Below are 14,800 nucleotides of genomic sequence, written 5' to 3'. Positions count from 1 at the left end.
TCTGGGCTTCCTCGCGGCTCTCTCTGTTTCCTCTTCTGATCTCTGGCTTTTTTCAGCCTCCTGGGCGATGCCATTCTGTGGTCACCTCTGAGACCCAATCACTAGGGTGCATTGACATCATGATGTCAGGGTGCTCTGTGTGCCCCATATGATAGCTGAAGCATCTGATTGGACCCCTAAGGTGCATAAAATTGGAAGAGGACCCAGAGGGAGTGCTGGATGCTGTGAAGGTGCCCAGAAGACGTGAGGGAAGATGAGTATAACTGTTATTGTTTTACATGACCCATGGGCCTCCACCTATTATACTCTGGAGCCTTAAGCCCTCCTTCATATCTGCTTTTGTATTCCATCTGGGAAGAGTCTGCATGGAGACCCCCTGACCAAAATACAAACCCAATTGCAAGCACTGTGCCGTAAAAACACACAGACCCCATAGACCATAATGGGGTCTGTGTGCTTTCCGCGCACTGCAAATCATACGGAGAGGAAAGTAGATGGTGAACTACTTTCCTGTCCGCATGTTCCCTGTGGAGATCTGGCGGTAAGCACATGGACCCCATTATAGTCTATGGGGTCCGTGTGCTTTTACTGCACCAGCTCTTGCACTTGCATTTGATATTCTGTTCGGGGGGTCCTTATGCGGACTCCCTCGGGCGCAATCCAAATGCTGATGTGAACAGGGGGAAAGAGACCCCGGAGTATCGTAATTCCATTTCTGGTTCTCGGGAGATGAACCCCCAAAGTGTTGGGTTTGAGTCAAACTCGAAACTTTTGGAAAATTCGGGTTGAATCTGGTACAATCCAAATAGTTTATTTTAACTTATAAATATCAATGTGAAGCTTAAAGTCTAAAATTTGGAAAGCGTTAGTAAATGCGCCCCATTATTTATTGTTTCCAAATGCTGGAATTGTGTGAATGAGTTCTTAGATCCCAACAAATCTCCTCAGTAATATATTATCACTTTGTTCCTTTTCTAGATCTGTTCACGACTCCAACAATATCAGTGACCCCACAACCAGTTATTACTACAGATAAGATGACCCTGACATGTCAGACAAGTCTCCCTCCTCCTCCCAGACACAATACACAACTGCGGATTGCTTTCTACAGAGAAGGAGGGATTGTTCAGGGATTTGGTGTCAGTGATACCTATGAAGTCTACAATGTCCAGCTGGAGGATTCTGGGAAATATTCATGTGAGGTGGAAACTACAGATGGGAGAGTAAGGAAGAGAAGTGCAGAGACAATAATCCAGATAGGAGGTGAGTATAGACAATGGTTGTGTCTACAAGACCCCACCAAGAGGTATGGACTTTCTTCAAGGAATCCTTGGGTTACGCTCATACAGTGTAGGGTCGGTAGTTTCCCATGGCAAAGACACAATGTGGAACTCCAGGAGGGATTTGGCAACAAGTAGTCTTAACAAACCAAAGTCAGATCTAAAGAGCGTCACATATCCGCCACAAGTCCAAGGGACAATAAAGGGACAACAAGAAATAGGAGATAGTAGCAAAGTATCAACGAGCAGCATTCAAGGACTTAAAGAGGGTTCAGATAGGACGTGTGTGGCAACATCGCCTTGTTTCAGGTAACCCAATGCCACTGTGAACTAGAGCAGATCATCACGGTAGGGGGTCACTCTACCCGCTCATACCTGGGATGATGACCACGAACAGCACGGTGAGGAGAGACTGAGAGGTGCCTGGCAGAATAAGTAACAGTACTATTAGAACAATACCAAATGTATATATTTTTATGTTTTAATGTTTCCAGTCTATAGAACTACATGAGGGCTTGTTTTTTGCTGGGCAAACCAGAGTTTTTTCTGGTAACTCTTGGTGATCAGATTTTATTCCATTTATTTTAAAGCAGGGAGAACAGAAATATATCTATTGACTATTTTGCTCCATTTTTTGATGTGGGATGTTGTTCGGGGCACAACGACAATAACAATTTGTTTTTATTTATTTTCATTTTTTTACTTAATATTTCAGTTTTGGATGGTGACGGCTGATTCTATATGGGCTGCACATTAGGAATACTTTGATTTTACACTGTACGGCAGAGATGAATGAAGAATGTGCAGATCCTCTATATGATACACATGATGTCTTATAGGAGCCGCCATCAGACCTGCGGTGACCTTCACTCCAGACTACAAGAAGATCTTTACATCAGAGCAGATAACAATGACCTGTGATGTGGGATCTACTATAGGAGAGGGGATGTATTATATATGGTACAAAGACAGCGAGCAAGTATACAATGGAAAATCCTATATAATACAATATGCCGAAACATCACACAGTGGATATTACCAATGTCAGAGCAGACCTGGAGAAATAAGTGACCCCGCTAGACTGGAGGTTAATGAACCAGGTAAATTAAAAATATGGGTACGAGATGCAGTGACAGGAGCTGAGAACATCACTTACTAAGTGGAATACACATTTCTGGGTAGAATAATCTCCATTCGGGTAAGTTCACACATAGTTTTTTGGTCAGGATTTTGAGGCCGTATCCAAAATCAATGGGAGCTTCTCAGGAGTTTTTTCCGGAAGCCGGCTTGTTCCAGCTCCCGGAAAAAGAAGCAAGGTGCTCATTCTTCAGGCCGAGTCACCTCATGATTCGGTTGAGGACACTCTCTCCTCCGGACTAGGCCCATTCATTAGGACTAATCTGGAGTGGAGTGCGCAGCTGGATGCTGCTGCAGTGCACCGGCTTTGTCGCGGCTACCCAGTTTTTGTTCCGGAACCTGAGGTGTGAACTTACCCTACATTGGTTAAGTAACATATAGTAACGTTAAAAAGTTTTGGCAGGTGTGAAAAAATGCTGCATAGCAAGAATACTTTCAAGGAGAGAAGGGTTAATGGTTTATTTTTGTGATTTTGCAAAATGAAGTGAATGGAAAAAAAAAAAAAAAAGAGAGAGAAATGTGTAATGTCCCGGTACTGCTAGTCCAATTCCCTCTAATGCAGACCGAGATAGCATGGACATTTTCATATAAGGTAAATATTTTCCTCCCCCTTCATTCCTTCTATATATTTCTATTCTTCCAGAGCCAGCACACAGGGGGTCTATTAATGCGCCATCTTGTGGATGTTTTTGTGAACTGCACCTGCCTATACTTTGCCATTGTAATTTGAGTTGTAACTGTAAAGGGAGTGTCCATTATGATTAGCTGACCTCCAGGACCAATGAGGCTCCCTTGACTGGCCTGGAGGGAGAGTTGAGTGACCACCCTCTCTAGAGGGGGTTGGGGACGTTTTTGGCTGATGTCTTTTGTGTGGGGCTACAAGTGTAGACACAGCTGTGAGACAGAGCACATGGAGCATGGATAATGGCTTCCGACTTATCAGGGTGCAACAAGCAGAGATGTCTTCTTCCCTATCTTCAAGGCCCTTCTCAGAGAGCGTTTTCCTCTGAAGCTCTAATCTTACAAGTGCTGAAGTTGATGGACCTGGTTATCCATACATCTGGGACCCCCCACGTATATCTCTATCCAAGTAAGTCTTTGGGACAAATCTATATTTAAAGAAGCCCATAGCTAGTCTGGCAGAAATTGAGAATCTCCCGCTGCTAAGAAAAATTGTATTTGTTCTTCTACATACGTGTACCCAGTTTGTTGAGGACTAACCCCCTGGATACAGGCCATCTTTACAAGTATATACAAGTTAACTGCCAAGCAACCACTATCCAAAGCATTCTGCCCCATCCTCCGCTAATTGGACACTACCTGCAAAGATCGCTGTATTGTATGTGAAGAAGTCCTCCATATGTACATGTGTATTACTTTGTCCTGCTAGTAAAAAGAAAAGCAACGATTACCCCCGAAGCCTGGTTGTCTGTTGTCATTGTCAGATATCACGCAGGGGAGGGTAGTCGGGGACATCAAAAAGGGAAATTTTGTGCACATTCGGGACCCAGGGACTCCCTGCAAGCCGGCCACATCTGATATATTACCGTGATACCAGCCCTGGCCCTCCTGAGTGTTGCAAATGTAAATCCCATCACTATATGGTGTGACCACACTTTGGAGGCAGACTCCATGATATGGGGTGCATGTGACATATGTGCAACATGTAACACTTAGGATGGCATTCCCTACCACCATTTACCATTCATTCAGGTGTCTCCATACCTTTGGGGCAACCTTGGTGCCTCCATACCTTTGAGGTTTCTTGATGCCTCCATACCTTTGAGGTTTCCTGGTGTCTCCATACCTTTGGGGTTTCCTGGTGTCTCCATACCTTTGGGGTTTCCTGGTGTCTCCATACCTTTGGGGTTTCCTGGTGTCTCCATACCTTTGAGGTTTCCTGGTGTCTCCATACCTTTGTGGCTTTCTCATGTCTCCATATCTTTGGGGCTCCATCATGTCTTCATACCTTTGGGGCTCCATCATGTCTTCATACCTTTGGGGCTCTGTGGTGTCTTTATACCTTTGGGGCTTCCTGGTGTCTCCATACCTTTGAGGTTTCCTGGTGTCTCCATACCTTTGTGGCTTTCTCATGTCTCCATATCTTTGGGGCTCCATCATGTCTTCATACCTTTGGGGCTCTGTGGTGTCTTTATACCTTTGGGGCTTCCTGGTGTCTCCATACCTTTGGTGCTCCCTCATGTCTCCATACCTTTGAGGCTCCATGGTGTCTTTATATCTTTGGGGCTCCCTGGTGTCTCCATAGCTTTGAGGCTTCCTCATGTCTCCATACCTTTGAAGCTCTTTGGTGTCTTTATATCTTTGGGGCTCCCTGGTTTCTCCATAGCTTTGAGGCTTCCTCGTGTCTCCATAGCTTTGGGGCTGCCCTGGTGTCCCCATACCTTTGGGGCTTCCTCATATCTCCATATCTTTGGAGCTCCCTCATGTCTCCATTTCTTTGGGCCACCATATATACACAAGGTAGGAAGTTGCATCACATACAGTTAAGTGATCATATAGATCATCACTTGTTTTTTACTTTGCAGACAATGTCATCCTGCAGACCCCTCTATATGTCTATGAAGGAGATGAGATATATATAAGATGTCACCACTATCCACAATACAGAGGAAGAAGGACAAGATTTTACAAAGATCACAGAGTCATCAGAGACTGGTCAGATAATGCAGAATATTATATTAGAAATGTGACCAAGATGACTGCCGGGACATACAGATGTATAAAAGAAGTTGATAGTCCTATATCCTATTACCGAAACAAAGATGAAGTTTCTGTATCTGTTGAAGGTAAATCCTGGATTATTTTGTGACCTCTATATAGCACTGCCAGAGAATTGGAAACCAACTCCTTTAGAAATGGAAAGGCATACAGAATTCTATAAATGTGTAAGAATCACTTTGTTAAACTTGACCACATACTGTATTGTTCTAGAACTATGAACCATCCCAGGAATATACGACCTCGTATTTAGGGTCATAGTTACTATAGACTTTTTGGGTAAAAATTTACTTTGATGTCCCTTTCCCCCATTTACTGCTTAAAGGTAGAGATGAGCGAACAGTGTTCTATCGAACACATGTTCGATCGGATATCAGGGTGTTCGCAATGTTCGAATCGAATCGAACACCACGTGGTAAAGTGCGCCAAAATTCGATTCCCCTCCCACCTTCCCTGGCGCCTTTTTTGCACCAATAACAGCGCAGGGGAGGTGGGACAGGAACTACGACACTGGGGGCATTGAAAAAAATTGGAAAAAGTCATTGGCTGCCGAAATCAGGTGACCTCCATTTTAGACGAATAGTGGATTTCAAATCCGGGTCATATGAGAATGTGAACTTTGTGACTATGAGACAGGGATAGCTGTACAGGCAGGGATAGCTAGGGATAACCTTTATTTAGGGGGGAATGTTATTAAAAATAACTTTTTGGGGCTCTATCGGGTGTGTAATTGTGATTTTTGTGAGATAAACTTTTTCCCATAGGGATGCATTGGCCAGCGCTGATTGGCCGAATTCCGTACTCTGGCCAATCAGTGCTGGCCAATGCATTCTATTAGCTTGATGAAGCAGAGTGTGCACAAGGGTTCAAGCGCACCCTCGGCTCTGATGTAGCAGAGCCGAGGCTGCACAAGGGTTCAAGCGCACCCTCGGCTCTGATGTAGGAGAGCCGAGGGTGCACTTGAACCCTTGTGCACCCTCAGCTCTGCTACATCAGAGCCGAGGGTGCGCTTGAACCCTTGTGCACACTCTGCTTCATCAAGCTAATAGAATGCATTGGCCAGCGCTGATTGGCCAATGTATTCTATTAGCCTGATGAAGTAGAGCTGAATGTGTGTGCTAAGCACACACATTCAGCTCTACTTCATCGGGCTAATAGAATGCATTGGCCAGCGCTGATTGGCCAGAGTACGGAACTCGACCAATCAGCGCTGGCTCTGCTGGAGGAGGCGGAGTCTAAGATCGCTCCACACCAGTCTCCATTCAGGTCCGACCTTAGACTCCGCCTCCTCCGGCAGAGCCAGCGCTGATTGGCCGAAGGCTGGCCAATGCATTCCTATGCGAATGCAGAGACTTAGCAGTGCTGAGTCAGTTTTGCTCAACTACACATCTGATGCACACTCGGCACTGCTACATCAGATGTAGCAATCTGATGTAGCAGAGCCGAGGGTGCACTAGAACCCCTGTGCAAACTCAGTTCACGCTAATAGAATGCATTGGCCAGCGCTGATTGGCCAATGCATTCTATTAGCCCGATGAAGTAGAGCTGAATGTGTGTGCTAAGCACACACATTCAGCACTGCTTCATCAAGCCAATACAATGCATTAGCCAGTGCTGATTGGCCAGAGTACGGAATTCGGCCAATCAGCGCTGGCTCTGCTGGAGGAGGCGGAGTCTAAGGTCGGACCTGAATGGAGACTGGTGTGGAGCGATCTTAGACTCCGCCTCCTCCAGCAGAGCCAGCGCTGATTGGTCGAGTTCCGTACTCTGGCCAATCAGCGCTGGCCAATGCATTCTATTAGCCCGATGAAGTAGAGCTGAATGTGTGTGCTTAGCACACACATTCAGCTCTACTTCATCAGGCTAATAGAATACATTGGCCAATCAGCGCTGGCCAATGCATTCTATTAGCTTGATGAAGCAGAGTGTGCACAAGGGTTCAAGCGCACCCTCGGCTCTGATGTAGCAGAGCCGAGGCTGCACAAGGGTTCAAGTGCACCCTCGGCTCTCCTACATCAGAGCCGAGGGTGCGCTTGAACCCTTGTGCAGCCTCGGCTCTGCTACATCAGAGCCGAGGGTGCGCTTGAACCCTTGTGCACACTCTGCTTCATCAAGCTAATAGAATGCATTGGCCAGAGTACGGAATTCGGCCAATCAGCGCTGGCCAATGCATTCTATTAGCCCGATGAAGTAGAGCTGAATGTGTGTGCTAAGCACACACATTCAGCACTGCTTCATCACGCCAATACAATGCATTAGCCAGTGCTGATTGGCCAGAGTACGGAATTCGGCCAATCAGCGCTGGCTCTGCTGGAGGAGGCGGAGTCTAAGATCGCTCCACACCAGTCTCCATTCAGGTCCGACCTTAGACTCCGCCTCCTCCAGCAGAGCCAGCGCTGATTGGCCGAATTCCGTACTCTGGCCAATCAGCACTGGCTAATGCATTGTATTGGCTTGATGAAGCAGTGCTGAATGTGTGTGCTTAGCACACACATTCAGCTCTACTTCATCGGGCTAATAGAATGCATTGGCCAATCAGCGCTGGCCAATGCATTCTATTAGCGTGAACTGAGTTTGCACAGGGGTTCTAGTGCACCCTCGGCTCTGCTACATCAGATTGCTACATCTGATGTAGCAGTGCCGAGTGTGCATCAGATGTGTAGTTGAGCAAAACTGACTCAGCACTGCTAAGTCTGCATTCGCATAGGAATGCATTGGCCAGCCTTCGGCCAATCAGCGCTGGCTCTGCCGGAGGAGGCGGAGTCTAAGGTCGGACCTGAATGGAGACTGGTGTGGAGCGACCTTAGACTCCGCCTCCTCCAGCAGAGCCAGCGCTGATTGGCCGAATTCCGTACTCTGGCCAATCAGCACTGGCTAATGCATTGTATTGGCTTGATGAAGCAGTGCTGAATGTGTGTGCTTAGCACACACATTCAGCTCTACTTCATCGGGCTAATAGAATGCATTGGCCAATCAGCGCTGGCCAATGCATTCTATTAGCGTGAACTGAGTTTGCACAGGGGTTCTAGTGCACCCTCGGCTCTGCTACATCAGATTGCTACATCTGATGTAGCAGTGCCGAGTGTGCATCAGATGTGTAGTTGAGCAAAACTGACTCAGCACTGCTAAGTCTGCATTCGCATAGGAATGCATTGGCCAGCCTTCGGCCAATCAGCGCTGGCTCTGCCGGAGGAGGCGGAGTCTAAGGTCGGACCTGAATGGAGACTGGTGTGGAGCTATCTTAGACTCCGCCTCCTCCAGCAGAGCCAGCGCTGATTGGTCGAGTTCCGTACTCTGGCCAATCAGCACTGGCCAATGCATTTCTATGGGGAAAAGTTAGCTTGCGAAAATCGCAAACTGACAGGGATTTCCATGAAATAAAGTGACTTTTATGCCCCCAGACATGCTTCCCCTGCTGTCCCAGTGTCATTCCAGGGTGTTGGTATCATTTCCTGGGGTGTCATAGTGGACTTGGTGACCCTCCAGACACGAATTTGGGTTTCCCCCTTAACGAGTTTATGTTCCTCATAGACTATAATGGGGTTCGAAACCCATTCGAACACTCGAACAGTGAGCGGCTGTTCGAATCGAATTTCGAACCTCGAACATTTTAGTGTTCGCTCATCTCTACTTAAAGGTGATAAAGAAAAATAATCAGAATCATTATCGTATTTACTAATAGCAATTGGTAATATCGGTATTGTCTCTTATCTCAAATATATAACAATGAGTGTCTGTCTGTCTGTTCTTTATGCACAACCAAACGACTGGACCGATCTTCACCAAATTTGGCACACAGATACTTCAGATGTCCGGGAAGGTTATAGATCAGCCCTCAACTCTCTCGGACGTACTGTTCCTGAGATACCGTATTCCCAATACAATGACCTGCATTAGCCAATTCAAACCTGCAAGTCTTTCACTCATATTCCAACTACCATACACACTTTCACTTCACATGCACAATCTAACACTGATATCCAAAATGAGATACATGTATCAGAGGATTATATACAGCACATTTAGCACACAGTACCACATGCCGTAGGATTAGATACGTGACTCGGCACACAGTACCACATGCCAGAGGATTAGATATGCGGCTTGGAACACAGTACTACATGCCGGAGGATTAGATACAAGGCTCGGCACACAGTACCACACGCCAAAGGATTAGATACGCAACTCGGCACACAGTACCACACACTGGAGGATTAGATACACAGCTCAGCACAAACTATAAAACATCAGAGCATTACTCCAGGTTTCCATAGCATCCACCTATTTTTCTTTACTGCTGTAGGTCAGCTTTAAAGGGGCAGGGCGCTGTGGATGACACTGTTACACAAGGTCACATACGCACAGCTTTATTCCAGGTATCCATAACAACCAATTGCAGGTTTTTCACTGATATCCAAACTAAGATACACATGATCACATGATGCTAATGGACACACACAAACGACATACAAAATACACCAGTGCACAGCCGGGTCCTCCTGCTAGTAGCTTATAAATTCATACTTTATTCCTGACACTTGTGGCCTTGCTACTATGTTCTTTACAATAATGTTCACTTATTATCTAATTTCTTAAAGCCTACTGAGTCAAGAACTCTTGGGAAGAAAAAGGTAAGTAGTGCTTGTTTTTTTTTTTTCTTATTTGAAAACATCCCTTGTCCCAATTTTTTTTTTTTTTATTTAGACTCATGGACAATCCCTTTAATTAAATTCTGACGAATCTCCCTTGTAATATGTCATTGTATATTTTCCTTTTCTAGATCTGTTCACGACTCCAACAATATCAGTGACCCCACAACCAGTTATTACTACAGATAAGATGAGTCTGACATGTCAGACAAGTCTCCCTCCTCCTCCCAGACACAATACACAACTGCGGATTGCTTTCTACAGAGAAGGAGGGATTGTTCAGGGATTTGGTGTCAGTGATACCTATGAAGTCTACAATGTCCAGCTGGAGGATTCTGGGAAATATTCATGTGAGGTGGAAACTACAGATGGCAGAGTAAGGAAGAGAAGTGCAGAGACAATAATCCAGATAGGAGGTGAGTGTAGACAATTGTCTTTGTATTACAGAGTATATCAATGCTTCAACTCCCCAAGGGTTAAAATAAGTTTTTAAAAATTAAATTTAAAGGGACTGTGCACAATATAGAACTAAAAATGTTATTGTTTGTATAATAAAAAGTTGTGCAATTGTCAATATACTTTCTGCATCACTCCCTCACTGATTTTCTACTTCCAGTGGATAAAAAAAAAAAATCAGTCTGTGGTCATGTGATTGACACACCGGTACATATCTTATTATAGTTGCAGCACAGTAATCAGACATCTGCCTGGTAATGAGCTGTACACCTGTGTGTCCATCACATGACCATGGACTGTATACAGTACATACCAAAAGTTAGGACACACCTTCTCATTCAAAGAGTTTTCTATATTTTCATGACTATGACAATTGTTGATTGACACTGAAGGCATCAAAACTAAGAAGTAACACATGTGGAATTATATACTTAACAAGAAAGTGTGACACAACTGACAATCTGTCTTATATTCTCGCTTCCTTTTGCTTTGATTCCTGCTTAGAACACTCTTGGCATTCTCTTGATGAGCTTCATGAGGTAGTCACCTGAAATGGTTTTCCCTTCACAGGTGTGCCCTGTTAGGTTTAATAAGTGGGATTTCTTGCCTTATAAATGGGGTTGGGACATCAGTTGTGTTGTGCAGAAGTCAGGTGGATACACAGCTGATAGTCCTACTGAATAGACTGTTAGAATTTGTATTATGGCAAGAAAAAAGCAGCTAAGTAAAGAGAAACGAGTGGCCATCATTACTTTAAGAAATGAAGGACTGTCAGTCCGAAAAATTGGGAAAACTTTGAAAGTGTCCCCAAGTGCAGTTGCAAAAACCATCAAGCGCTACAAAGAATCTGGTTCACATGAGGACCGCCCCAGGAAAGGAAGACCAAAAGTCACCTCTGCTGCGGAGGATAAGGACCGCCCCAGTAAAGGAAGACCAAGAGTCACCTCTGCTGCGGAGGATAAGTTCATCCGAGTCACCAACCACAGAATTTGCAGGTTATCAGCAGCTCAGATTAGAGACCAGGTCAATGCCACACGGAGTTCTAGCAGCAGACACAACTCTACAAGAACTGGTAAGAGGAGACTTTGTGCAGCCGCCGGCCTTCATGGTAAAATAGCTGCTAGAAAACCACTGCTAAGGACCGGCAACAAGCAGAAGAGACCACAAGGAATGGACACTAGACCAGTGGGATTCTGTGCTTTGGTCTGATGAGTCCAAATTTGAGATCTTTGGTTCCAACCACCGTGTCTTTGTTCAACGCAGAAAAGGTGAATGGATAGACTCTACATGCCTGGTTCCCAAGTGAAGCATGGAGGAGGAGGTGTGATGGTGTGGGGGGCCAAGCTGGTGGCACTGTTGGGGATTTATTCAAAAGTGAAGGCATACTGAACCAGCAGTATCCGGTTTGCGTTTAGTTGGACCATCATTTACTTTTCAACAGGACAATGACCCCAAACACCTCCAAGCTGTGTAAGGGCTGTTTGACCAAGAAGGAGAGTGATGGGGTGCTACACCAAAAGACCTGGCCTCTACAGTCACCAGACCTGAACCCAATGGAGATGGTTTGGGGTGAGCTGGACCACAGAGTGAAGGTGTTAGGATGAGGCCCCACAGGTTTTCCTCTCAGCGCACAGCGCCACCTGTAGGTTAATCCAACTCTCGCCCTCTGCGTCGTGCAGTGAGGTGTGTGGAGTCTAAGTCCCATTTTTTCCCTACTGAGCATGTTCGGTGAGGTCATGACCACCACCCCTGTGGGCAGGGACTTGCCTTTTTATAGGTAGAGTTGACGCCCGCCAGGTGCTGACACTTTAACTAAATGTCTTTAAGACAGGAGTTCAGGGCTAGGTTCCGGTGAAGGCAGGCAGCCTGATTAGGCCTGCAGGATAGGACTCCTTGACCCCAACAGGGCACTGCGGGTAGGGACCAGAAAGCTTACTGAACTGTCTTTTCTAAGACAAGGAGACCTGAGTTCATTTCCACTGCTAGGCACGTTGCCTGTCTAAGGTCTTCTGAGCAGTAGCTGCTGTTCCAGCCCGTGGCACTGCCAGCAGGGATCTGACGCGGGGAGGCTACACCTTGGTGGTTACTGGGCTAGTCTGCAGTCTAACCTTCTACCCCTGTAGGGGTCTGTACGTATGCTGTCATCCATGTATTAACATTGTAGCTCCAAGCTTTTGTGGAGCATTTTATGTTACTGACCAGGGGTGACGTTTAACCCCTGGCAGCCTTTACCTTGGAGCAGGGTGAAGCATTTGTTAGTGTCTATTTCTCTGCTGAAGTTAAGCAGATGACTATTGCAAGGCTTCATTTGGCTCCGCTCAGCTATACACAGGTGCAGGTTCCCAGTGAAGTTACTAGTGAAAGTTTATTGCAGTTTGTTCACACTAGAACCGCACAAACACAACTACCCAGTGCAGTTAACTGGTAGTTCGTATTTCAGCCGCACACACTAATCGTACCTGTGAGATAAACTGGTATGGTGTGTATCGCGGCTTATAAACTATCTGCTTCACTCAGGCAAATGGCTGCCCTCCTGGGGCTTGTGGACCTCAACCGCAGTTTATTGCAGTCTAGGGGTTCTGTCAGCGTTTGTTTATATATATATATATATATATATATATATATATATATAGACAGAACCCTAACAAAAGGCAAAAAGGCCAACAAGTGCTAAGCATCTCTGGGAACTCCTTCAAGACTGTTGGAAGACCATTTCTGGTGACTACCTCATGAAGCTCATCAAGAGAATGCCAAGAGTGTGCAAAGCAGTAATTAAAGCAAAAGGCTACTATGAAAAACCGAGAATATAAGACAGATTTTCAGTTGTGTCACACTTTTTTAAGTATATAATTCCACATGTGTTACTTCATAGTTTTGATGCCTTCAGTGTGAATCTACAATTGTCATAGTCATGAAAATACAGAAAACTCTTTGAATGAGAAGGTGTCTCCAAACTTTTGGTCTGTACTCTATATCACATTACCAAGTACTAGAAATCACATGACCATGGACTGATTTTTGATCCACTGTGAATAAGAAGAATGAATGACAACAAGCAGAGATCTAGAACACCACAAGGAATTGATACAAAAAATATAATGGAAATTGCACAATTTTGTAGAATACAAACAAAAAATTTGTCTGTCAATTTTGGTCTGAAAATGACCAACCCCATTAATGCCTTTCTGTGGAAACACAGCTTTTTTGTTGCAGATTTTACTGTATTTTTTGAGCCAAAGCCAGGATTGCATTGATCATAAGGTAGAAGTATAAGAACTTGCTCTATATTTCCCATTCCTTTTGTGGCTGTTCTTGGCTTTGGCTCCAAAAACGGCAGCAAAATCTGCAACAAAAAAGCTTTGTTTCCGCAATGTGGGGCCTCAGCTTTAGGACACTTTGCAAAAATACTGCGTTTTACATTACCTGCAAAGTGGATGGGTTCTGGCTAAGGCGTTATACACACCTTCCCCACCTGTCCTGGGCTTCCCACATCTGGGGCATCTGTAAATAGATATGTACTAACCCCACAAAGATAAAGAATCAGAAAATAAAGTAAAAATCACCGAAGATACTGTAGTGGATAAGTGTCAGATGGCTGGGGTTTATCCACTGGGACCCCCTATGGTCAGTAGAACAGGGGTGAATGTTGTCCTCCATGGTCCAGGGGTGAACATTGTCCTCCATGGTCCAGGGGTGAACGTTGTCCTCCATGGTCCATGCTACTGAAGCCCCGGTACTATTATATGACCCGTGAACCTTTCACTTCTATGGGCTTTAAGGAGATCCCCACCCAAACATTGCCATAGGAGTGAACAAAGTCCCAGTCACACAGGTATAGAGGAGAACTTTGGATTCCCCAATTTCTGGAGGTCCAAGTAGTTGGACCCCAGTGACCTGACCTTTATCCCTTCTTTGTCACACAAACCCTTGAACTTTTTATATTTATCACATAGAAAAGTATTAAGTAAAAGATGGGATTTTTTTTTTTTTTTGCTTATATTTGCACTTGAATTTTTTTTGCATTTGTAGAAATTTGACAATCTTCTATGATCATTTTTCTTTCAGGCCACAGACAAAAACTGGTAGAGCCAGCAAAATGTAGTCCGACATGATCTTACTATGTATTAATGACTGCTGCCTGCCGACTGTGCTACTTAAGTACATATGGCTGACTACACAATACATTATTGCTGTGCCGTGTATACTTATACTCTAAATAAATTACCAACGTTAATTTACGTCTATTCATATATTATACCAAAATACTTATGGGGAACAGAAAAGTGCTCTCCTCCTCATGACTGTTCTCGTCCCCATGAGTGCTCTCGTCCCCATGAGTGCTCTCGTCCCCATGAGTGCTCTCGTCCCCATGAGTGCTCTCCTCCCCATGAGTGCTCTCCTCCCCATGAGTGCTCTCGACCCCATGAGTGCTCTCGTCCCTATGAGTGCTCTCCTCCCCATGAGTGCTCTCCTCCCCATGAGTGTTCTCCTAACCATGAGTTTTCTCCTCCCCATAAGTGTTCTCTTCCCTATAAGTGC

The 14,800-nt window shown here is 45.1% G+C and overlaps 1 protein-coding gene across 1 annotated transcript in view; it reads left to right on the top strand.

Moving 5' to 3' along the window:
- The window catches only part of LOC142214620 (Fc receptor-like protein 5), a 61,406-nt gene extending 47,033 nt beyond the window's left edge, over positions 1 to 14,373 (top strand). Inside the window, exons 8-10 of the mRNA XM_075283558.1 lie at positions 979 to 1,263; positions 9,937 to 10,221; positions 14,327 to 14,373. Coding sequence (XP_075139659.1) covers positions 979 to 1,263; positions 9,937 to 10,221; positions 14,327 to 14,373 — 617 coding nt within the window. The remainder of the gene's footprint in view (positions 1 to 978; positions 1,264 to 9,936; positions 10,222 to 14,326) is intronic.
- The last annotated feature ends 427 nt before the right edge of the window (positions 14,374 to 14,800 follow it).

The sequence above is a fragment of the Leptodactylus fuscus genome, chromosome 7 (genome assembly GCF_031893055.1).
Source record: "Leptodactylus fuscus isolate aLepFus1 chromosome 7, aLepFus1.hap2, whole genome shotgun sequence".
NCBI classification, from domain to species: domain Eukaryota; kingdom Metazoa; phylum Chordata; class Amphibia; order Anura; family Leptodactylidae; genus Leptodactylus; species Leptodactylus fuscus.
The sequence above is the reverse complement of the archived record's forward strand: the minus strand, read 5'-3'. Positions and strand labels throughout refer to the sequence as shown.